At 39.2% G+C, this 23591-nt stretch overlaps 1 protein-coding gene across 4 annotated transcripts in view; it reads right to left on the bottom strand.

Annotated features, from left to right (window-relative positions):
• The window catches only part of sptan1 (spectrin alpha, non-erythrocytic 1), a 121564-nt gene that overhangs the window by 49187 nt on the left and 48786 nt on the right, over positions 1–23591 (bottom strand). For 2 of the 4 annotated variants that reach the window (XM_073052380.1, XM_073052379.1), the window contains exons 17-27: positions 22698–22879; positions 19983–20226; positions 18958–19080; positions 15608–15825; positions 12659–12751; positions 12290–12424; positions 9921–10069; positions 7634–7693; positions 6205–6403; positions 5113–5211; positions 2022–2060 (exon numbers count right to left, since the gene is read on the bottom strand). In XM_073052380.1, coding sequence (XP_072908481.1) covers positions 2022–2060; positions 5113–5211; positions 6205–6403; positions 7634–7693; positions 9921–10069; positions 12290–12424; positions 12659–12751; positions 15608–15825; positions 18958–19080; positions 19983–20226; positions 22698–22879 — 1541 coding nt within the window. The remainder of the gene's footprint in view (positions 1–2021; positions 2061–5112; positions 5212–6204; positions 6404–7633; positions 7694–9920; positions 10070–12289; positions 12425–12658; positions 12752–15607; positions 15826–18957; positions 19081–19982; positions 20227–22697; positions 22880–23591) is intronic. The other 2 variants (XM_073052381.1, XM_073052382.1) reach the window with 1 other exon arrangement.

Consider the following 23591-nt stretch of genomic DNA (forward strand, 5'->3'; position numbering starts at 1 on the left):
CCAGGACCAGTGGCGACCACTCGCTTTCTTCAGCCGGCACCTACGGCCACCAGAGGTGAAGTACAGCGCCTTCGACAGAGTTGCTAGCGCTCTACCTGGCTGTCCGGCGTTTCTGGTACTTCCTCGAGGGAAGGGAGTTCACCGTGTATACGGGCCACAAGCCCCTCACTTTCGCACTGGCCAAGGTATCGGACCCATGGTCGGCTCGGCAGCAGAGACACCTGTCCTTTATTTCAGAATTCACCACAGACATCCGCCACATTGCAGGGAAGAACAACGTCGTTGCTGACACACTGTCTCACCCCTGCCTCCACTCAGTAGGCATATCGTCCACAGGAATAGACTACGCAGCACTTGTGGAAGCACAACGGTTGGAAACCAAGATCCCGGCTTACCACACCGCCGTTTCAGGGCTCCAGTTGGAGGACATCTCCATCGGTCTGGCAGTGGATCGACTCCTGTGTGACGTGTCTACTGGCAAACCCCAACCCGTGGTACCAGCGGCATAAAGGCACCAGGTGTTTGACACGCTGCACGACCTGGCCCACCCGTCCATCTGGGCGTCCATCAAGCTGGTAGCGGACAGATTCATCTGGCACGGTTTGTGCAAACAGGTCGGACACTGGGCCAGGACCTGCATACACTGCCAGACCGCTAAAGTCCAGTGGCACGTAAAGGCTCCCCTCCAGCAGTTCTAGCCGGCGCAAAGGAGGTTCCAACACATCCACGTGGTCATCATCGGCCCCCTAACAGTCTCCCGGGGCGCCAGGTATATCTTTACCGTGGTAGACAGGTTCACCAGATGGCCGGAAGCCGTACCACTCGCAGACACGTCCACTGAGTCCTGCGCCAGGGCGCTCATTGCCAACTGGATCACCAGGTTTAGCCTCCCAATGGACATCACCTCTGACAGAGGGACGCAGTTCACGTCTGGTATGTGGACAGCACTGGCGCAGCTCCTGGGCACCCAGCTGCATCACACCACAGCGTACCATCCCCAGTCCAATGGTTTGGTACAGCGATTCCGCTGGCATCTCAAGTCGGCCCTGATGGCGCGCCTCAGGGCCCCAACTGGACAGATGAGCTTCTCTGGGTCCTACCGGGCATCCACACAGCCCCCAAGGAGGCCCTGGGCACCTCCTCGGCAGAATTGGTCTACAGTGCCCCCCTGACAGTCCTGAGCGAGTTCATACCAGAGGCCCGAGGTTCGGAAGAAATTCCAGCAGCGGTGCTAACGAGGCTGCAGGACAAGGTAGGGACCCTGGCACTGGTCCCAACCTCCGGACATGGTTCCACATCATCCTTCACCTCTAAAGACCTCCGAGACTGTGAGCATGTTTTTATTCGCAGGGGGATGCACAGGTCACCTCTACAGCGGCCGTACGAGGGACCCTTCAAGGTGATCTGGCACAATGGATTTACGTGTGTCATCGAGGTGGGTGGCCAGGAAGAGACTTTTACAGTGGACAGCCTCAAACCAGCGCACTTGGACATTGGGCAACCAGTGAGGGTACCCGCACCGCGCCGGCAGCAAGCCACACAGACTGGGGGCTCTACTCCCCCGATGGACATTTCGGGGGGGGGGGGGGGGCAGGGGGAGGGGTGTGGCAGCCCGCACACACGGGACTCAAACTGCCATTGGGAGCCGCAGGCAGATGCACGGTCCGCTCGGGGCGGACCTTCTGGGGACAGTCTGACGTCACATCTGCCCCGCGGGTCGCAGGGACCCATGGGAGGGGAGATTTAAGCGCGCGATTTTGAATCAGTAAAGTCATTCCGAGTTCAGCTCTCTCTGCCTCCATATGTTTTCTTTAGTAGCGCTTTGCACGCAACTACAACACGAACAAAAAAAATAACAGTAATGATTTGTTCACAAAACTTCAAATATATTATAACTTCTACACTCAGGTCTTTAAATCTAGAGACTAAAACGGTGCATTTACAGCCAAGATAATAGTTGCATATAATACAATTGATGTTTTTTTTCTTCATACATTTAACTCATTTAAAGATTTTCCTACCTTGGCAACTGCAGGAGCAGCTGATAGAACATTTGCTTCCTGAAGTAGCAAGAAAAAAAAAATTCACAAATAAATATTTAAAAGATTCAAGTCTCCAAATCTACTGGCAATGGACAAAGCTGAAGAGCGTTAACATCTAACTTAAACACCAAGATTAATATGATTTATCAGGGTTGGTTTCCTTCTCCCATGGATTTCAGGAATGACAGAGATGGCAGAAAAACAGAAAATGTGAATTCCAATAAAAACAAATGTTGAACAGGAAATACAGAATTAACATTTATTGCCATTCTTTACCAGACTAGCTGTGGCAATTGGAAAGCAAACTAAAGGTACAAAATTGAGGCAAGCAGAAGTACAGGGTTTTTTCTAGGAAGGGCCAACATCGTAAACAGTTATTGCTAATATATTATAAATTAATTAAAGGTGAAAAGGTTAAAAATCTCCAAGCTTGCTGATGACACCAAAAAGGAGGAAAAATGAAGAACTGGCCAAATGCAGAAAGATAGGGAGAGGTCTGGTTTTTACTTAATCAGCTTGCACACTGTAGTTAAAGATTCCCCACAAAAGAAATATTATAACACGGTTCAATTAAGTTTTAGGTCTGTAACCCTTGCTCTAAACTTAAATGAAGGCAATTACAGCAGTACATGGGTGGTAGATTAGTAGCAGCAGTCACTTAAACATAGATTATTCATGAATCTCAAAAAGTTTATTCTGGTGAAAACGAAAAGCTTGGCCAAGGTTGACATCGAGATGAAAGACATACAATTTTGTAAAGATTAGTGGTGGCCAGAAAATTGGGATTTTGTTTAAGAAGACAGCAAAGAATTGCTAAGATTACAAGAGGAAGAACAAGAGAGTAAATTAACAAACAATATAAAATCTAGACAGTAGGCAATTCTAAACTTATACAAAAAGATGGCAAATAGAATAAACACTGGATTGTCAGAGGACAAGACTGGGGATTTGGAGAAAGAGAGAAAAGGCAGAAACTTTTAAATAATTATTTTAGATCTGTATTTACAATAGAAGACACTAAAATTGATCCAAAAGGTAATGGATAATCAAGGGTCTGCAAGGAGGGAGAAAGTTAAAGCAATCTTTTTCACTTAGACAGGAGGAAGAGTATAGGAAACTGATACAGGACTTTGTGCTATGGTGCAACTCAAATTACCTGCGTCTCAATATCACCAAGACCAAGGAGATGGTGGTGGACTTTAGGAGATCTAGGCCTTATATGGAGCCAGTGATCATTAATGGAGAATGTGTGGAGCAGGTTAAGACCTACAAGTATCTGGGAGTCCAGTTAGACGAGAAGCTAGACTGGACTGCCAACACAGATGCCTTGTGTAGGAAGGCACAGAGTCGACTGTACTTCCTTAGAAGGTTGGCGTCATTCAACGTTTGTAGTGAGATGCTGAAGATGTTCTATAGGTCAGTTGTGGAGAGCGCCCTCTTCTTTGTGGTGGCGTGTTGGGGAGGCAGCATTAAGAAGAGGGACGCCTCACGTCTTAATAAGCTGGTAACGAAGGCGGGCTCTGTCGTGGGCACAGAACTGGAGAGTATGACATTGGTAGCAGAGCGAAGGGCGCTGAGTAGGCTACGGTCAATCATGGAAAACCCTGAACATCCTCTGCATAGCACCATCCAGAGACAGAGAAGCAGCTTCAGCGGCAGGTTGCTATCGATGCAATGCTCCTCAGACAGGATGAAGAGATCATTACTCCCCAATGCCATTCGGCTTTACAATTCAACCGCCAGGGGTAAGATATGTTAAAGTGCTGGGGTTAGGACTGAGCTTAAGTTACCATTCAATGTATTTTAGTAAACTATTTAAGAACTTTTTAAAAGCTATTTATTAATGCTTTTTGAGAGGGTGATTTTAGATGCATATCATATTTATACTGAGTTAAGTATTGTTTGTAATTAGTTTTGCTAAAATAAGTGTATGGGACATTGGAAAAAAATGTTGAATTTCCCCATGGGGATGAATAAAGTATCTATCTATCTATCTAGTAAAGAAGGAATATTCAGCACACTAATGGGGATTTAAGCTAACAACTCCAATGACTCTATTATCCTATTGCCTTCCTGGGATCTTACAGGAAGTAGTTGTAGAGATCATGGATAACTTTGCTGTAATCCTTCCATTCTTGAGTCCCAGAGAATTAGGTAAAGTATGCAAATGCAACTCCAAGAGTGAGACAGAGAGCAGGAAACTACAGTCAGTTAGTCTAACATCTATTGTTGAGAAAATGTTGCAAACTCTTATCGAGGAGGTAAGCACAGGATATTTAGAAAATAATGAGATAATCAAGCTGTGAACATTGTTCTTGGAACAAGAAATCACCTTTGACAAAACTGCTAGTGTTCTTTGAAGATGTAACAAATGGGGAGGCTCAGGGAGAACAGTCCTGTATTTCCAGAAGGCATTTGATAAGATGCCAAAATTACTGCACAGAGCAGAAGGGCTGAGGAGATACATTGCAGGGTCAGAATGCTGGCTAACTAACAAAAAACAGTATGTTAGGATTATTTTCAGATTAATAATCAGTAGCTAGTAGAGTGCCACTAGAATCACTGTAGTACCCTAACTATAATATAATATTGATGACTTCAGCCAAATACGTTGATATAGATAGAGGGACTCGTAAGTTTGAGGAGGGCACAAACCAGCTTCCAAAAAAAAAAGGATAAAAAGTTATATCAAATACATTCCAGATCAGAGGTTCCCAATCTGGGGTCCATTGATAAGGATCCATAGCATAAAAAAAAACGTTGGACCTCTGTTCTGGATTGAAACCAATGGATTTTAAGGTACAAGCTAGTCAAGGAATATAAGGAGACAGAAGTGAGGTTGAGGCCAAAATTGGATCAGCCACTGGAGCAGAAAGCTTAAGGGTCTACCTTTATTCCTGTTATTTTGGGTTTGACATGCCAAGTAGCAAGAATCAGAAAGAATAAACAATGGTAAAGTAAACTAACGACAGAACGAGAGAGGTATTCTGAATACTTAAGAAATGATTTTGAGTACTCATCTGGCTCAACATCGAGTACTTATTGAGATGTGGATGAAATGCTACATTACCTGAGCTACTTGTACTTCTTCAGCCATAAGACCCTCTGACTCCAGGTCATTTGCCACCTTATTAATATCTTGCAAGCGAGATTCATTAGCTTTCAGATCCTTAAAGATAAATTACCTAAATTAACAATTCCATCGATTTAAACACATTGATACGCTATAGATATTAATATTATTACAAGCAGAAAACCAAAGAAATGCTGGAACCAAAAAATGTCTTTAGAAGAGAAAGATGCTGATAGTCAAAGTTGGCACATACCATAATAACTGAAAAATGATTTACAGAAACAGAAACCATAATTTTCTCTTGCACCAGCATTGGCTAAAGCAATTTCTTCAAAATACACTTCCCCAATAGTTTTAACGCTCTTCCTTCTATTTGACTGATATGTGTTTGAATTAGGATTTTAATGAACACAAAGGGTATTTTTCTCCCCGTGATTTTTCACCCGACATTACTTATGAAAATTCTATTTATGAAAAGGTGCCCGTCACTCTAAATGTCACATCATAACAGATTAGCACTTCATAGAACTTGAGTCCACCATTGAACTTACTTTATAAGTATACTATTCAAGTGCAGTATTAATATGACAATTCCCAACATGGATTCACATGGACACAGGTCCTAGATTAAACTCTCATCTGTACCAAGTTAGCAGATAGTTGAAGTGGTAAGGTTAGGAAGTCATGCAGGGCCCTTAGCCCAGAAAATGCATCAGAAAAACAGAACATACATGGGCAAGGACTACATCAGGCAATGATGTCACGACCATTTGCTAACCTGCCAAGAATAAATGGTGCTACATTTCAGATAAATAAATGGAAACTGAGAAAGCTTTGAGGGCATACATGACCATTTAGAATGTTTAGGAAGGATCAGGACAATTGGCATAAAGAAAGGAGAATGTATAGCTCTTCAAAGGCAACTCATGGTTAAAATATGGAGAATAAAATTTGACACAAACTCATAGCCATCCAGTTGATATATTAAGTAGTCACATTTGTAAAAACTACAATAATCATAACCAAGGATATGATATTAAGATTTTCTTTTCTTCTCTACTATCACAATAATTCAAAAATAGTGCTTACTTTCTGGAAATCATCAAACTTCTTCTGTAGTCCTTCCACCTGTTCCAGATCAGACCCCACCTCTTCACTGGTCAATGCTGCCTCTTTCTCGTTGATCCACTGCTGCAATTCGTTGGCTTCGCGGAAAAGCATGAACTTTTTGCAGCTCTTTTCCAGCATGTCCTTGCGCTTTGTGCCTAGTTCCAAAATCGACTGGTATCTGAAAAAGAGATGAGAAACACAACAAATAATCACTCAACAACAACTGGCAATCTGATCTATTTAAACGGAAGGCAATGACAACACCAACTTCAACCATCTCAACACAGAAAAAAAATCCTAAATACATGAAATCTGATAAAGATGACCAAAAGAAAAAAACTGATACATTAGTACTTATATTTGCATATTATATGTTGAAGCAACATCAAATTTAAATCACAAGGGGTGTTATGTACGTATATCTACAAGATCAATTTCAGCTTTCTATTACTCCCACCCCCCCCATTCTCATTATAAGTTCCCACAGTTCTGATAAAAGGTCTTCATCATAAAACATTAACTATTTCTCTTTTCACAGATGCTACTGGACCTGCTGAGTACTTCCAGATTTTCTCTTTTGGTATCATAAGTACCTTTGGCCTCACTTCAGTGCTATTTCATAATTCTTTGCACTACTATTTCTACTATCTTCCAAGTCTGAGCTTCTTAAACATTTTGCAAAAATCACATTTTGAAAATGCCAAAAGCATTCTTTATTATTGCTTAAACTCAAAAAGTTCATTCAAAGTAGATGCTTTTGGAATTACAATAGGTATATAATAGAGATAATGCATTTATCTAGAGCAAAGTTCAGAGTTTTGAGGAGCGTAACTAAAGTTTTTCATCCCAAATCAACAACAGACGTTGCTTGTTCAATAGCTTTATTAAAGATTGGTTAAGTTTGGTTTTCATTTCCTGTCATCATGCAAAATGAATACTAACTTTCATTCACTAAGTTCTAACAATTTCACACCAACTACCATGACAGCTTCTCAACACTTATAAGCAACCTGCCAGTGCTTTTCCTGTACAATGAAGATAAGAATATTAATGTAACAAACAGAATCCAAATAGTTGAATGCTTTGCTAATAACCAGAAAGGTGTGCTATCAGGAGCATTGGCTAGAAATCAACAAATTAATAATCTTAAAAAGCCATGGATCCAAAATGATCAGGTTCTTTACCTTTCACACTTCACTCATCAGTTAAAAAGGGAAAAAGATCACTACCCCCATCCACTAAAACTGGCCTACACACGTGTCCTATTTCACAGCAATTCGATCCTTCAAGCTAGCAAAATACTTAAAAGATTCATTCAGTGTCCACAATCACTGGGAAAAATGTAGTCCAAAAATGAATGGAAGTGCAGAGAGATCACATCAAGTGAGGAAGAGCCGAGCCTACTCACAATTCCTCCACCTGCTTCATACGGAGCACAACGCTGCCAACCTCCTTAGCTAGCAGAGCCCTGGACAGACAAAGGGAGCAGAGCACAGCATGCATCATTAGTGGATTAACGGCTTAAAGCAACTGTTGAAGAAAGGAAAATTAGTAGTACATGGTCAGAATCAGCAAGGATCTAGGGAAGATTCAGGATTAATAGCTGCAAGCAGACAAGCAGAAACTAATGACTATGGTTTGATTAGTCACAAGCAACTGATCTAGCCAGAAAAAAAGTTTAGAACCCATAAAGAAACCATTAAAGACTCATGCAATTTTCATCAAGAATTCATCATTTCTCTCTCACTCTGAGAACTGTCTTTTAACCAATTAGACAGAATATGGCAGCGACTAATCAAATTAGACAGTTGGTAAATCTGAAGTGATTTGGAAGCTACACTGCTGCACAGCCTGCACGTTCTTCAAACCTGGGAAAGCTAGAGAGAAATCATGCAGAAATGTGTTAAAAATTTGATGCAAGCAGAGTATATGCATCAAGCATTAGAGTGTTTACAGCACAATATGAGGCATCAGCCCTTAGTACATGATCCAAATTTCTGGCCTATACTTGTGAAATAAATTTCTATTTTCTGAATATTAATCTGTTTCTCTTTTCACTTGCCTTTTGAGCCACTTTATCTTCCCTTAATACACTTTCTCTACACCCTAATTAAGGTTATAACGTATCATCAAAATGTGATGGCCAGAAGTCATTGCATATAATTTGCAGTAAAGTTAGTCATCTGCAATTGAGTATACCAAGCAAGATACATACAGATTTTTAAAATAATTTTTAAAAATGCTTCAGGGGAAAACACATCCAATCACATTTGTCTTAATCATGTCAATGGAACTGGTTTTTCTCCAATTTACCTAATTGAAACATTGCACAACATTCAAACATTTTTATCTGAACTCTTATTTGAATTTAAAAATTCCCAATTTTTTTAAAAAATGGAAGCTTGTTAACAATGTTACCCGACATCAAGGTTATTGTAAACCTTCCCCACTATCAGTGAGTCCTATTCAATGTAATCCCATCTTACCTATTGAGGGGTATGCAAGTGGTTGAACTCAAATTTCCTATCTAAGCATTTCTGACAACGATGCACAAAATTAGTGCTATTTCTCTGGTTTCACACAGCATTCCGCAATGCAGTGCTATTCCGTTATGATTCAATTTAACTATGCCTGACATCATCATGTCTTCAAACATGTGACAACCAAGGGAAATTATTCATTTTGAACCTTAGATGTTATACTGTTAAATTCTCTGTGTCTTTAGCTGTTCAGATGCTATTTCTATTTTGTATCATTTGCCTTTTGAGCTACTTTAATCTTTCCTTAATACACTTTCTACACACCAATTAAGCTTATAATGCATCATCAAAATTCGCTGTAGTCTTATACTATTGAGAATACCAAGTAAGTTACATACAGATTATTTTTAAAGTACCGCTATCATGGCAAATGGGTGTTTTGGGAGACAACTGGAATACTGTCCAGGATAATCCATTGCATTAATGCCACACACGCCTAAATGGTCAGCAGGCACAGCTGCAAGTATCTTTACTAATATTTCAACATTATGTCTGGAATTATCACACCAGTAACCAGTGGAGCCAAACTATGCTGTGGAACATCAAGAAATTGGTAACAGGAAAACAACAGACCTGAACGCATGCACCTGCCCAAAAATTCATTCATGCTCATGATCAGCATTTGGTGCCAACAGTTGTTTGGGGTGACATACAGTTCAATTAATATACAGAAATAACCACTTGGACTGTATCCTACATGCATCCTTAAAACTACAACTCATTACAGGTGATCGACTTTTTGCAAGTAGAGAAAGAATTGAAGTGAGAAAGATAAAATATACAAGAAGACAAAGACACCATGTTGGTGAATCCTTCGGGACGAAACAGAGGCCATTCGGCTCATCAAGTCTGTGCCAGCTTTCTTTTCCAAAGATCTATCCCACTAGTACTACTCTCCTGTTCTTCTCCCAATTTTCATTCTGACCCTCATACTCAAAATTTGCCAATCTCAACCAATTCTTCTCATAAGAAATACAAGATGCATATCAGTAAAAAAAAATAACAGCAGCCACTACTAACAGAGATTTGGCAATTCACCATCACAAAATAGAAGTACTAAATCTAACCACCAAAATGCAGAATGTTCAGTACTGAATTACTGCTTCTGTAATTAAAAAAAAGCTTAGTGTTAAAATGGCAGGTTTAATTACTTACTGATTTTCTATCTGTTCCTGACGTATTGCAATGCTGCTGGAATCCTCCAGCAAATTCTCACGTGATGCACTCTGTGCTGGGTCCAATTTCTTTACATAGGCAGCAGGAACAAATCCCTGACGATCATTCACTTCCACTTTCCACCAATCCTTCAGAACAAAATGAAGGGCAAACATCAGCAGCTACACATTAAGGTGTCCTAGCCCTGAAGGAGGGGATTCTTAATCAAACGAGCTTTTACAGCCTTGTCTATTATGGATGGGACATTGTATTGCCCATAAGCTCACATGTTTGAATAAAGCAATCCCATGTTCATTACAAAATTCAGCATAGTGTACAGTGTACACTGATACAAGTGCTTTTTTAATTCTATAACTGTGAATTCAAAATCAATATGCCCTTGAACAGAAAATCCTACAAAAAGTAATGGACACGGTCCAGTCCATCACAGGTGAAGTCCTCCCCACCATTGAGCACATCCAATCGGAGTGTTGTCACAGGAAAGCAGTATTCATCAGAGGATTCCCACCATTTAGGCCAACCTCTCTTCTCACTACTGTCATCAATAAGGTGGTACAGGAGCCTCAGGACTCACACCACCAGGATCTGGAACAGTCATTATTCCTCAGTCATCAGGTTCCTGAACCAGAGGGGATAACTTCACTCAACTTCTCTTGCCCCATTACTGAACTGTTCCCATACCTACTGACTCATTTTCAAAGACTTTTCATCTCATGTTCTGGACATTTACAATACTGAGCAAGTCTTAGGCACATGTAAAAAAAATTCTGTAAAGGAAAGATGAAATTAATGAAACTAAAAGTTTCTAAATATCAATAAAATTAATATAAAGAGCAGTTAACAGTAAAATACTAAAATCAGTATTTTGTGTGACCACCCTTTGCCTTTAAAACTACAAACGTATATCAATTCTTTTAAGTACACTGTTGTACAGTGATAAGAAAATCAGCTGGTTGATTGTTTCAAGCATCTTGGAGAACTCACCACAGTTCTGCAGACTTTGCTTGTCTCAGTTGCTTCTATCTCTCCAGATAACACCAGACAGTCTCAATGATGTTGAGATCAGGGCCCTGTGGAGACATACCATCTCTTGCAGAAATCCTTGTTCTTCTTTTCACTGAAGATGGTTCTTTATGACCTTGGCTGTGTGTTTGGGGGTCAATGAAGAACGCAGAATGAAGTTGGGACCGATCAGAAGCTTCCCTGATGGAATTGCGTGATGGATAAGAAACCGTTTGTACTTCTCAGCATTGAGAATTCCATTAATTCTGACCAGATCACCAACTCCATTTGTAGAAATGCAGCCCAAATCTGAAGGGAACCTCCACTGTTGGCTGCAGACACTCATCCATGTAGCACTCTCTAGCTCTTCTATGGACAAACTACCTCCTGCTTGAGCCAAAATTTCAAATTTTGGGCCATTGTTCAGCACCCTAGTCCTTGCGTTTTTAATGCGTAGCTGAGTCTCTTGGCTTTAGTTCCACTTTGGAGGAATGGCTTTTTGGCAGCAACTCTTCCATGAAGACCAGTTCTGACAAAACTTCTCCAGACTGTAGAGGAGTGTACTTGAGTTCTAGTGGTTTTGGAGTTCAGAGCTGAATACCTTCTGATTTAGAAGGGACATCAGTTTAATGTAACTCTCTTCTGTCTCAGTCAGATACTGTGGCCAACTTATTGACCTCAACCTTGTCAGTTTCTTTGTGTTTCTTCAGAAAGAGCATGGACAGCACATCCCGAAACTCCGGTCTACCACAAAATTTCTGCTTGGGAGAGACCTTGATGATACAGGATCACCACCTTGTGTCTTGTTGTTATGCTCACTCTTGCCATGGAGTAAGAATTGATCTACAGAGTAATTAAGTTTTTATTTGAAAGGTGGCCTATTACTTAATATGTTACCTCTTTTAATGAAATACAAAAAGTTCTCGGTAATATTAATTTTTTTTGGAAAATGAATCTTTGGAAATCACAATTTTTCTCCTTTCTACTGACAAACTAATGCCAAAGGCAAAAAATAAATATCTAAAACAAAATTTATAAAAAAGAGTGCCTAAGACTAATGCACAATACTGTATTGTTTATTTCTTTTTTCTTTTGTATTTTCAGTTTGTTGTCCTTTGCACAATGGCTGTCCATCCTGTGGGGTGCCGCCTTTCATTGATTCTATTATGGTTATTGAATTTATTGAGTATGCTCACAAGAAAATAAATCTCAGGGTTTTATATGGTGACATACATGCACTTCGATAATAAATTTACTTTGAACTTGAATGCAATAAATGGAAACACCAACACAGTTCCTTATTAGTTAGTTTTACAACTTCTCAGTCTACCCTGGCATTTTATTACCTTGTTAGTGCTGTTTAGCAGGGTAAGAATATCACCCTTTTTCATGGTTACTTCACGAGGACTCTTCTCCTGATAATCATACAAAGCCAAAACCAGCTCTTTTCCAGTTTCATCATCTGAAGGAGCCACTTGTTGCTGAAGAGAAAAAAACAATTAGAAACTTATTAATCCACCATGTAGTGTGTGTGTGTGTGTGTGCGCGCGCGCGGTGTGCGTATCTGTGTGTGTGTGTGTGTGTGTGTATATATATATCACATATTTATTAAAGGAAGTAAATTAGTGGCTAAAAGTCAATAAGCATGCTTTAACATTTAACAACCAGTATGCAAAAGAATCATTTCAACATCTTAAAAGTTTAGAATTTCTTACACGACATGCTTGAGCCTGCTCCTTCAATGCCTGGATGCTGCTACCATAAGCAATCAAATCAGACATCAAAGCTTCGTGCTTCTTCAATAGGGCCTAGAAAGAAAATTTAAATTCTTTTATAGAACCATTAAAAAAATTTCAGTGCATACACCGCAGAAATAGGATAATGATTGAAGGCGACAGTTTCTGATGGTTCATCCAATTTATCAAGCAATTAAGTGAGGCAAAAGATTTCACAGTCTAATTTTCAATTACAATAAGTTAATTCTGCAATTCAGGGGGGAAAGGCAGAGGCCAAGCAGGTGTCAATTTGGTCATAAAATAAAGAGCGGATAGGCTTCTCATTCCTGATCTATATACAGAAATTTTGTTGGAGACATTTATGTGGCTTTCAGTTAGGAAGTTTCAGATCTATTTGTAACACTGCCTAAAACTGACCTGCCTGCATTAGGCACAATTTCATCTGAGTAAAACTCTTAACACTCTTGAAAATGTACTGCAGCAGAGGCAACTTTGATTTTAAATCATAGCGTTTATTGATCAGTTATCTATTTCACATCTCACCCAATTTTAACTTCCCATGTTTTCAACTTGTACTGCTCATCAGAAATTATAATTATTCAAGGTCAATAAATGATGAAGAAAACTAGATCTTAAATTTACTTTCAATTTACTGATAAATGTTATTGCTACAAAATAAACACTATAAAATAAACTTTTTGTTCACCAGCACAATATTACAAACCAAAATATCTTTTGCTTGAAAAGCACCTTTTGTATCTTCTCATTTAAAAAAAATCAATCAGTAGTACGGAAAATTCATGACTGTTTTGTTCATTAACAACAAGGTGTGCATTAAATGTAACAATCAATCCATTAGTTACCAGGATGCCAAGAGAAGATCAAAGGTTCAGAAAGGTTGTATTCAAATTGCTGGACTGGCACCCAGAGAAAAATGTTTCAAATCCATCCAAGGTGGATGTTCGAATGGGAATGGAGATAGGAATTGAAAACATTGGCCACTGGAAAATTCTGCTTTTTGTGGATGGAGCCGAGGTGCTCAACAAAGCGGCTCGTCAATCTCCGTTGGGTTTCAACAAAGTAGAGGAGGATGCACTGGGGGTACCTGATACAGTAAACTGCCCCAACAGATTCACAGGTGAAGTTTTGCCTCTCAAGAAATGACTGTTCGGGGCCCTGAATGGAGGTAAGGGAGGAGGTGAATGGGCACATTTGCAGGGATAAGTGGCAGGAGGGATGAGTGGATAAGGAAATCATGGAGGGAATGATCCTTGTGGAGGTCAGAGAATGAGGGGAGGCAAATATGTTTTTAGTGGTAGGATTCTGCTGAAGTTGTCAGAAGCTGCAGAGAATGATGTGTTGGATACAGAGGCTTATGAAATGGTAGGTGTGGACAAGAAGAAATCTATCGTTGTTAAGGTGTTTGGGAAATGGAGGAGATATGGGTGAGGACAGGATCAATGGTGGAGGAAAGGAAAGCCTCATTGTGGGAACAGATGCAGTGGAGAAAAAGGAACGGCATTTTTACAGGAGACAGGGTGGGAAGTTTTTTAGTCAAGATAACCATGGTCATTGGTGGGTTTATAAAAGATATCAGTACTGATGGAGACAGAAAAACGGAGGAAGGGGAGAGAGGTGTCAGAAATGGACCAGTGAATTTAAGGACAGGTACTTTGAAGGAGGACATCTCTGATGCCGACTCTGATCGCCTGTCCTTAAGGCCCCTCCTCCTTTCCTTTCTCTAATGATCCACTCTCCTCTCCCATCAGATCCCTTCTCCTCTAGCCTTTTGCTTTTTCCACTTATCACTGCCCAGCTTCTTACTTCATTTCCCTTCCCTCACCCACCAGACTTCACCTGTCACCTTCAAATGAAGTTCACATCCAGTGAACAATATTTTAAGGTTAACAATCTACAACACAGATATGATCAAAAGGATCAAAACAGATACAAAAAGAACAAAGAGCAGTAAGAGGCTATTATGGATATCATGGTTGATCATCTAACTCAGTACCCAATTCTTTACATTCTTTCTTCCCTTCAGCATAAAGATTTATGTACCCTCACCTTAAATATATTTAATAACTTGACCCCCCCCCCCCACTGTGTTTTATGATAAAGAGTTCATAAGTTTGCCACAAACTGGTTGAGGGAATTTCTCCTGATCCAAGTTCTAAATTGCATACAAAGTACTTTGAGGTTGGGACCTAATTCTGCACACTTCAGCTATCAAAATCATCTTGACTATATTAGTTAGTTTAATACAAGGGTTCCAAACTTTTTTATGCCGTCGACCATTAAGCAAAGGATCCATGGACCCCAGGTTGGGAACCCTTGGCCTTACGATCCCCTATCACTCTTCTAAACCAGTGAACATAAGCTTAATCCCTATCTTTTCTCACATGTCAGTCCTATCACTTGGGAATTAGTCCAGTAAACTTCAGCTGTGCTCACTACATTACAAGAGCAATCTTCTTCACATAACCAGTCTAAATCCGCACATAAAGCATTTGCTGCAACTGTACAAGAGAACCACATGACCCTGTACAGTCACAACAATATTCTTGCCTGTACTCAGATCTTTAAATGATGACTACCATAGTATATGCCTTCCTAACTGCCTACTATATCTGAATGCTTGCTTTCAGCATCTAGATAAATTAATATCCAAGATCTTGTTATACTTCATCTTTCCTCAATCTATTGTCAGTCAGATAATGTTTTCCTGTTTTTATGAATCCAGTGGATAACTTCGTATTTGTCTATAATGGCACTGAATGTGCCATACATTTGCCCACAACCAACTGCCAAACCACTTTAAAACCCTTTGCATCCCTCACACAGTGCACATTCCATGACCGCCCTCAAGCTATGTTGAGCCAAAAAGCTTGTATGATAATCTTTATTTGTGGAATCAAAGAGCCATACCTCAGCAGAATCTTCATCTTTTCCATAGTCAACACTGCCAACAACAGGCTCTTTCTCTCTCATCCAAGACTCTGCCTCATTAGCATCAGCAAAGTACTGTTGAGCCTGCAGTGAATCTTCCAAATCCTGGCGTCTCTGTGCCGCCTTAGCTTTCAAGGAATCCCATTTTTGATTTAAATCATTTAACTTAGCTTTCACATCTTCACTGGCAAAGTGACCTGAGAAAGAATTAAACAAAAATTTTCTGTAGAAATGTCACAAATGAAACAAATTACTTGTATAATTGTATTCAAATTCCCTGCCTCGCTTGTGAACTCCTCCTCATATAATATTTGCTTTTCCTGAACAACTTCTACAATTCAAATTTCACAATGGACTGTATAAAAAGGGAAAAAGTTTAAAACACATTAGGGTTGGCACACAATATAACCCAATTCTCAAAGCAAACTCATGAAAACTTTTTCAAATGACTCTTTTGTAGCTAAGGAATAAAATTATAACTTTATAACCAATTCATTTCTCTTAATTGCTTTCTTATACACTCAATCATGAAAAACTTTGTGCCTGGTCCTATTGGTATAAAGACTAAGTGCATAAAGAAGAGTCAAAAGACTGTAGTCTTTAGAAATGACCAACCTTGGCTGTAGCAACATTACGGTTTTCACTGGCTTGGATTGTGATTATCATTTTTTTGCAAAATATTTGTAACAGCAAATCATCATTTTAACAAAATTGAAAAAAAAATTCAATTTAATTTTTTTTTTTAAACTCCATGTTAGGAGTTACAAACCTAACCATTCATTTCCTTTTTGAATGCAACAACCATTTGCTCCTTTAAAAAGTTCTTTTATTCTTATCAAGTTTATTCTCTCCTCACATTTTCATTTCTCAGACCTTAATTTTTCTCAATTTTCCTTTCATGTTATTTTCTGCAGTACATGTGAATGAGTAGAGGGATTTATTTACAAACCCCATTTCCAGAAAAGTTGGGATATTTTCCAAAATGCAATAAAAACAAAAATCTGTGATATGTTAATTCACGTGAACCTTTATTTAACTGACAAAAGTACAAAGAAAAGATTTTCAATAGTTTTACTGACCAACTTAATTGTATTTTGTAAATAAACACAAATTTAGAATTTGATGGCTGCAACACACTCAACAAAAGTTGGGACAGAGGCATGTTTACCATTGTGTTACATCACCTTTCCTTTTAATAACACTTTTTAATCGTTTTGGAACTGAGGATACTAATTGTAGTAGATTTGCAATTGGAAATTTTGTCATTCTTGCTTGATATAAGACTTCAGCTGCTCAACAGTCCGTGGTCTCCGTTGTCTGAGTCTCCTCTTCATGATGTGCCATACATTTTCAATAGGAGAAGATCTGGACTGGCAGCAGGCCAGTCAAGCACACGCACTCTGTGTCTACAAAGCCACGCTGTTGTAGCCCGTGCAGAATGTGGTCTAGCATTGTCCTGCTGAAATAAGCATGGACGTCCCAGGAAGGGTCGTCGCCTTGATGGCAACATATGTCTCTCTAAAATCCTAATATATGCCTCAGAGTCAATGGTACCTTCACGTACATGCAACTCACCCATGCTGTGGGCACTGATGCACCCCCATACCATCACAGATGCTGGCTTTTGCACCTTTCGCTGATAATAATCAGGATGTTCGTTTTCATCTTTGACACAGAGAACTCGATGCCCGTTTTTTCCGAAAACTAGCTGAAATGTGGACTCATCTGACCACAGCACACGGTTCCACAGTCTTTCGGTCCATCTGAGATGAGCTCGGGCCCAGAGAACTCGCCGGTGTTTCTGCATAGAGTTGCTGTATGGCTTCCTCCTTGCGTAATACAGTTTCAAGTTGCATTTCTGGATGTAGTGACGGACTGTGTTAAGTGACAATGGTTTTCCGAAGTACTCCCGAGCCCAGGTGGCTATAATTGTCACAGTAGCATGACAGTTTCTTAGGCAGTGCCGCCTGAGGGCTCAAAGATCACACACATTCAACAGTGGTTTCTGACCTTGCCCTTTACGCACTGAGATGTCTCTGAATTTGCTGAATCTTTTCACAATATTATGTACTGTAGATGTTGAAAGACCTAAATTCTCTGCAATCTTGCGTTGGGAAATGTTCCTTTTGAACTGACTAACAATTCTCTCACAAATTTTGGCACAAAGGGGTGAGCCACGACCCATCCTTGCTTGCAAAGACTGAGCCTTTGATGGATGCTACTTTTATACCCAGTCATGATACCTCACCTGCTACCAATTAGCCTGCTTAATGTGGAGTCTTCCAAACCGGTGTTACTTGAATATTCTGTGCACTTTTCAATCTTATTTTAACTCTGTCCCAACTTTTGTTGAGTGTGTTGCAGCCATCAAATTCTAAATTTGTGTCTATTTACAAAATACAATTAAGCTGGTCAGTAAAACTATTGAAAATCTTTTCTTTGTACTTTTGTCAGTTAAATAAGGGTTCACATGAATTAACATATCACAGATTTTTGTTTTTATTGCATTTTGGAAAATATCCCAACTTTTCTGGAAATGGGGTTTGTACAAAATGAAGTGGATTATTTATATTTTACTAAAAATCCTCCTTGCCTGACTGCAACACTGGAAGTCATTTAACCCACTAGGTCCATGCTAGTTTCCAACAGTTCAGTGACATTAGTCCTATTTCCCTCCCTCATTTCCCATGAGCTCTTAATGCATTTTTCGTTGAATGTGCATCAACTCCTTTTTGATTTATTTGACTTTTATCAACACCAAGGGATAATTTACAGTTTCTGAGATGTGCGAGAAACTTACTGCATGGGAACAACATGCACATCCACACAGTCAGCACCCAGGTCAAGATTGAATCCAGATCCTGGGAGCAGTGAACCATCACTACTAATTGCTGATTATCATGCTGCCCTTGATGATCTGATCTTCCCGGGGTAAGTTGCACCACTGAGATGGAAAGTTGCATTTGCTCCTGATGAAGGATCTCAGCCCGAAATGCCGACTGCTTATTCCTATCCATAGATGCTGCCTGACCTGCTAAGCGTTGTGCGTATTGCTCTAGATTTCCAGCATTTGCAGTATATTTGTGTCTGGACTATTTGCCCTCCCCCTCAAACCCCTCATTCACATGCCCAGGACATAGCCTGAATCCCTTCAACTGACTGCCATTTTATGAATATGCACTAGTCAAGTTGATTGATACATCCTACATAAATAGGAATTAAAAATCTTCACTAATTTTGACTTTCATAAATTTTTCTGTAAAAGACATTACCAAAGTTGCACATCAAAAGCAATTACATAGTATTTTGTTTAAATAAACAACTCTTACCATCTTCAATCATGGTTTGACCTTTCTGAGCCACTGCTTTAATACGTGGTTCATGACCAGCAATCTCTGCCTGGAGGGCTTGGTGCTTTTTAAGCAAGTTCTGTACACCAATCAAATCTTTTCCTGAAACAAAAGATATAAAAAACTGAGCATCAATCATCTTCCCCAAAAATAATGACTGATGAAAATTAAATTTATAAACTCTGATATTAAAATATGTACAAGTCCTAATTTTTAGAACAAACAATCCCATTAGCAGACGAAATCTCCAAATGTTTCAGAGGATGGTCTAGACACAGGACATCAAGTTCAAGTTAATTTGTCTATGCTAAAACATTTATCACTATTGATAGTTGTGGTCTTTAAGAACAAAGCAGGATGAGAATGGGACAGAAGTTTACAACCACCTGAGGTGCAATAATAGCCCTGCTTAACATTTCCTCATTTAGTTCGACCACTGCAGCCAGGATTAGGGAAGACACCACAACATAATTAAGCAAAGGAGCATCAGAATGTTATCTGGATCAACTAATAATAAATAACAATAAGACTTGTTATAATGAGGAGAAAATAAATAACAATAAGATTTTTTTTAAAAAAAACTTCGCTCACAAAATGACTGACAATACACCCATCCCCAATGGTCCCTGACCTGAAAAGAAATGGTTAAGAATCAAACGCAACGATGGGTCTGGAATCACTTAGGTCTAAATTGGACAGGGATAGCCACTACCCTTCCCTAATGAATAGTAATGAACCAGATGCTTAAATTTTTAAAAAAATGTCAATCCAGTCATTGTTACTAGGCGTTTTTAAAATTCCAGATTTATTACTCAAATTCCCCAACTTGCATTGTGGGACTTAAACAGATGTCTAGAGGAGTGGTTTTAAATTATTCCATGATCTAACTGGTGGGAGGAAATGGGCTCAGGAGGCAGCATAGCCTCCTCTTTTGAACAACAGTATTCATAGAGGAAATATAATATCCAAAAAACTATAGTTTGAAATATGCCAATTGGCCTGACCTCTATTAGTGGAAGCAGCAATAGGTTCTTTTTCTCGAATCCATGTTTCTTCATCTTCAATGTCACGGAAAAGCTGTTGGAGTCTAAGGGAGTCAGCAAGTTTCTGCTTTCGGGTCACCATCGGGTCTTTCAATGCCTCATAACGACCAACTAAAGTTTCTTGCTTTTTCTTGATGTTGTCAGCATCAAAATGTCCTGCTTCCTGGAACTGCCTGGCTTGGATATTAATCCCATCAATACGGTCCTTCAAACAAAACAGTATATAAACACGAGTCTATTCTTACATTACAATTAGAAGTACTTGTAGCAAAGATTAATGAGTAGAAATTGCTAAACAAAGCTGCTGGTGCCTTTATTACCTTCTACTGTTACTGCTGGTTCACCCATGTGACATTTTGTCTTGAAAGTGAAAACTACTTTCCCCACAGAATCATTGCTCCTGATTGCTTGAATAACAAACTGAAGTAATCACAAAACGTGGTTGATGCCATTAACAAAGATAATACAGTGCAGGAAAGATCCACCATGATCTTATGAAAGGAGGAATAAGCACAAGAAGCCAAGTGGCTAACGCCTGACACCTTCATTTATTTCTTATAATTGTTTGCCGTTCCTTTTGATATTATTTGCTTACAATAGAATAATATAATTCACTGTGAAAAACAGATGGAACATAGGTTAAACCTGTTGATTCTTTTTGGCCATTTTATAAAATTGGACTCAGCACTTTCAGGCAACATTCCACAGCACAGATGTTCAAATGTGAACACAAAAAATACTGCGTCTGGTATTTCTAACAATTCCCCAAAGAAAATAACATGCAGAGAGAAGAAGAAGTCAGTCATAATCAGTCTCACAGCCAGGGTTGGCAGAGATCGACAAACCAATTCCCCCATCAAATCTTATACAAGAATGTTCTGAAAGGGAGTGGTTCCAGGAGTTTAGCTGAATGGTATCCAATAATCTAGATGTTAATAATATAGTAGTTCTTGGGAACATATGCATAAAAAGGCAGTGATTAAATATTGAGATAAATTGTACATACGGAAGTCTATTCAAACTACTAAAAGCTTTCACTGCAACAAATTTTTGCCTCAAAGGATTTACAAAACTTGGGTTGTAAGAACAAAATTTTGAGATTTGTATGCTTGTAAATTTGCAATTGATACAGCTATTTTCTATATAAACAGATATGAGCAATGAACTCACAGAAGACCTTACAGTCCCTCGTGCTTGCTCTGCCATTGAATATCCTGGCTGATCTTTTAACTCCATGCCACTTTCTTATAATAGCCTGTCTCAATCATTTTTGAACTAAATAAACAACTGACTCCCACAGCCCCCTTCACTAGTGAACTCCAACAACCCTCCACATTCCTTGGAGCATAGTAAAACATGAAAGGGGATTAGCACAGATTAAATGAACGAGTAAGGACATGGCAGATAGAATACAATGTGGACAAATGCGAAGTAACCTATTACTTGTGGAATGAAAGCAGACAGCCCAACTATCTTTAATGGGTTCTAGCTGCTTTTAAAACTGAATCACATTATCTTCTGGAAGCAAATAATGTCAAAACAATGTGCTTTAGAATAGAAGCAGGAGGACTGGGCAATTTGGCCTCATGCCTATTCCTCATTTCATAAAATTATAACTGATCTTTTATACAAATACCATTAATGGATAGAAATCTGTAATTCACACAAATATTTGTACCCAATACTATGCACTCTAAATTTTGTTCAACAATGACCTGTGAGGCAATTTATCAAAAGCCTTTCTAAAAGTCCAACTACACATCAACTGGTCCTCTATCTATTCTGTCAGTTACAACCCCAAAAATTCTATCATTTGCCAACCCTGATTTCCCTTTCATGGCGGTTACTTCTTTCATTTTCCCTTCTACTGCTGAAATTAGGCAACTTATCAATGGTTTCTCCATTTCTTAAACTGAAAAGTAGCTTACATTCAATACCTTTCAATCTGTGGGAACTATTCTTGAATCTATGGAATAGCAATTAGAACATCCACCATCTCTCAAGATACCTTCTTTAAACCCTAGGATGTGTAGGTCATCAGATCTGGGTTTTTTATTTCCATATTTCAGACTAATCATCATTCTGAAACATGGGCCTATTACTGCTGTACTACTTCTGGGAAGTCTTTGTATAAAACATAGATAAAATGTTTCATTTCTCTCCCATTACATTATTCTCCAATATAATTTCTCCTTTCTTGGTCTAAATTAAGCTCTTTATTTTGCTTTCTGCATATCTCTCGGACTTCATCTGCTTTTATGTTATTTACTAGCCTACTTTCCTGTATTCAGCCTTGATGCTCCTTTGCTGAAGTTCCTTTAGCTCAGTGAGATTAAGTGATTAAATAAATCTCACAGAACAAAATCCTTGGTTAGATGCCTGGTCTCCACTGAATTAACTAGTCTTGGCCTTGAATCGGGATTAAAGCTGGAAGATAAATTAGCCAAGTTTCCCATTTCCAGCTCTCATTATCAATACCTACATGCATATTATAGACATCAAGAAGGAAGAGTGATAGATCAACTATAGTTAGACTGGAACAATGGGCACCTGGATAGAGAATAAAATGGCATCCCAAGCTCACAACATTGTATTTCTGCAAGAAATCAACATCCTTAAGCAGATATGACACGGGATACAATGAATTCCAAAGTCAACACTTATAAATTTCCATACCTGGTGTGCTGCAATATCAGCTTCCAGCAGTGCATGCTTCTTCTGCAGATTCTGTACGCTGGTCAGATCCTTTCCATAATCATCTGAAGAAAGGTGACCTTCAACTTCATACAGCCAGAGTTCAATATCTTCCACATTTCGGTTAAATTGTTGCTGTTGGTTGGCCTCTCGTAATTTGATACCTGACCATAAACAAAAAATAAAGGTCATATTATTGAAACAGTAAATTTAATTATGTTCTACATTCTTTCATATAGTCACAGAGCATTACAGCACAGAAAGAGGTCCTTCAGAGTCCATGCCAAACTAATATTTCCTATTATGATGGTGGAACCAACCAGACGCCTGAGCTAACTATTGAAATAGCTGTGAAATTAAATTCCAGAATATTAACTGAAGTTTAAAACATACCCCGTCTACCTCTAATGAATCAATCACACAGAAATATGGCTCACTCCCTCTGAAATTATCTGACAAGCCACTCAATTGTATTATAACTGATAAAACAAAACACAAGAAAGATAAAACTTGGGGACAACTTGGCATCTTCCTCAGCACCAAGTGTAGATACTATAAAATTACCCAAGTCCAGCTGATCCTGTAATACCTCCTTTATAAAATTCTGGGGACTGACACCTCAATTATGAAAGCTGTCAAAAAACAAAACAAGTTAAGCAACACCTGACAGATATATTCACAAAACCACAATTTAGAGACAATGTGCAAAACCTCTCCATCATAATCCATGGTTACATCCTGACCCACCAGCTGCTTGAACCCACCAGAGATAATAATCAGTGGTACAAAGGTAGAAAGTAGCAGCTCTGAGAGGTCAAGCATAAGCCAAGAAACCACCTCAAGAATCTGTAACATCAACTAAGGCTGGAGATTTTC

The sequence above is a fragment of the Hemitrygon akajei genome, chromosome 7 (genome assembly GCF_048418815.1).
Source record: "Hemitrygon akajei chromosome 7, sHemAka1.3, whole genome shotgun sequence".
In the NCBI taxonomy this organism is placed as follows: domain Eukaryota; kingdom Metazoa; phylum Chordata; class Chondrichthyes; order Myliobatiformes; family Dasyatidae; genus Hemitrygon; species Hemitrygon akajei.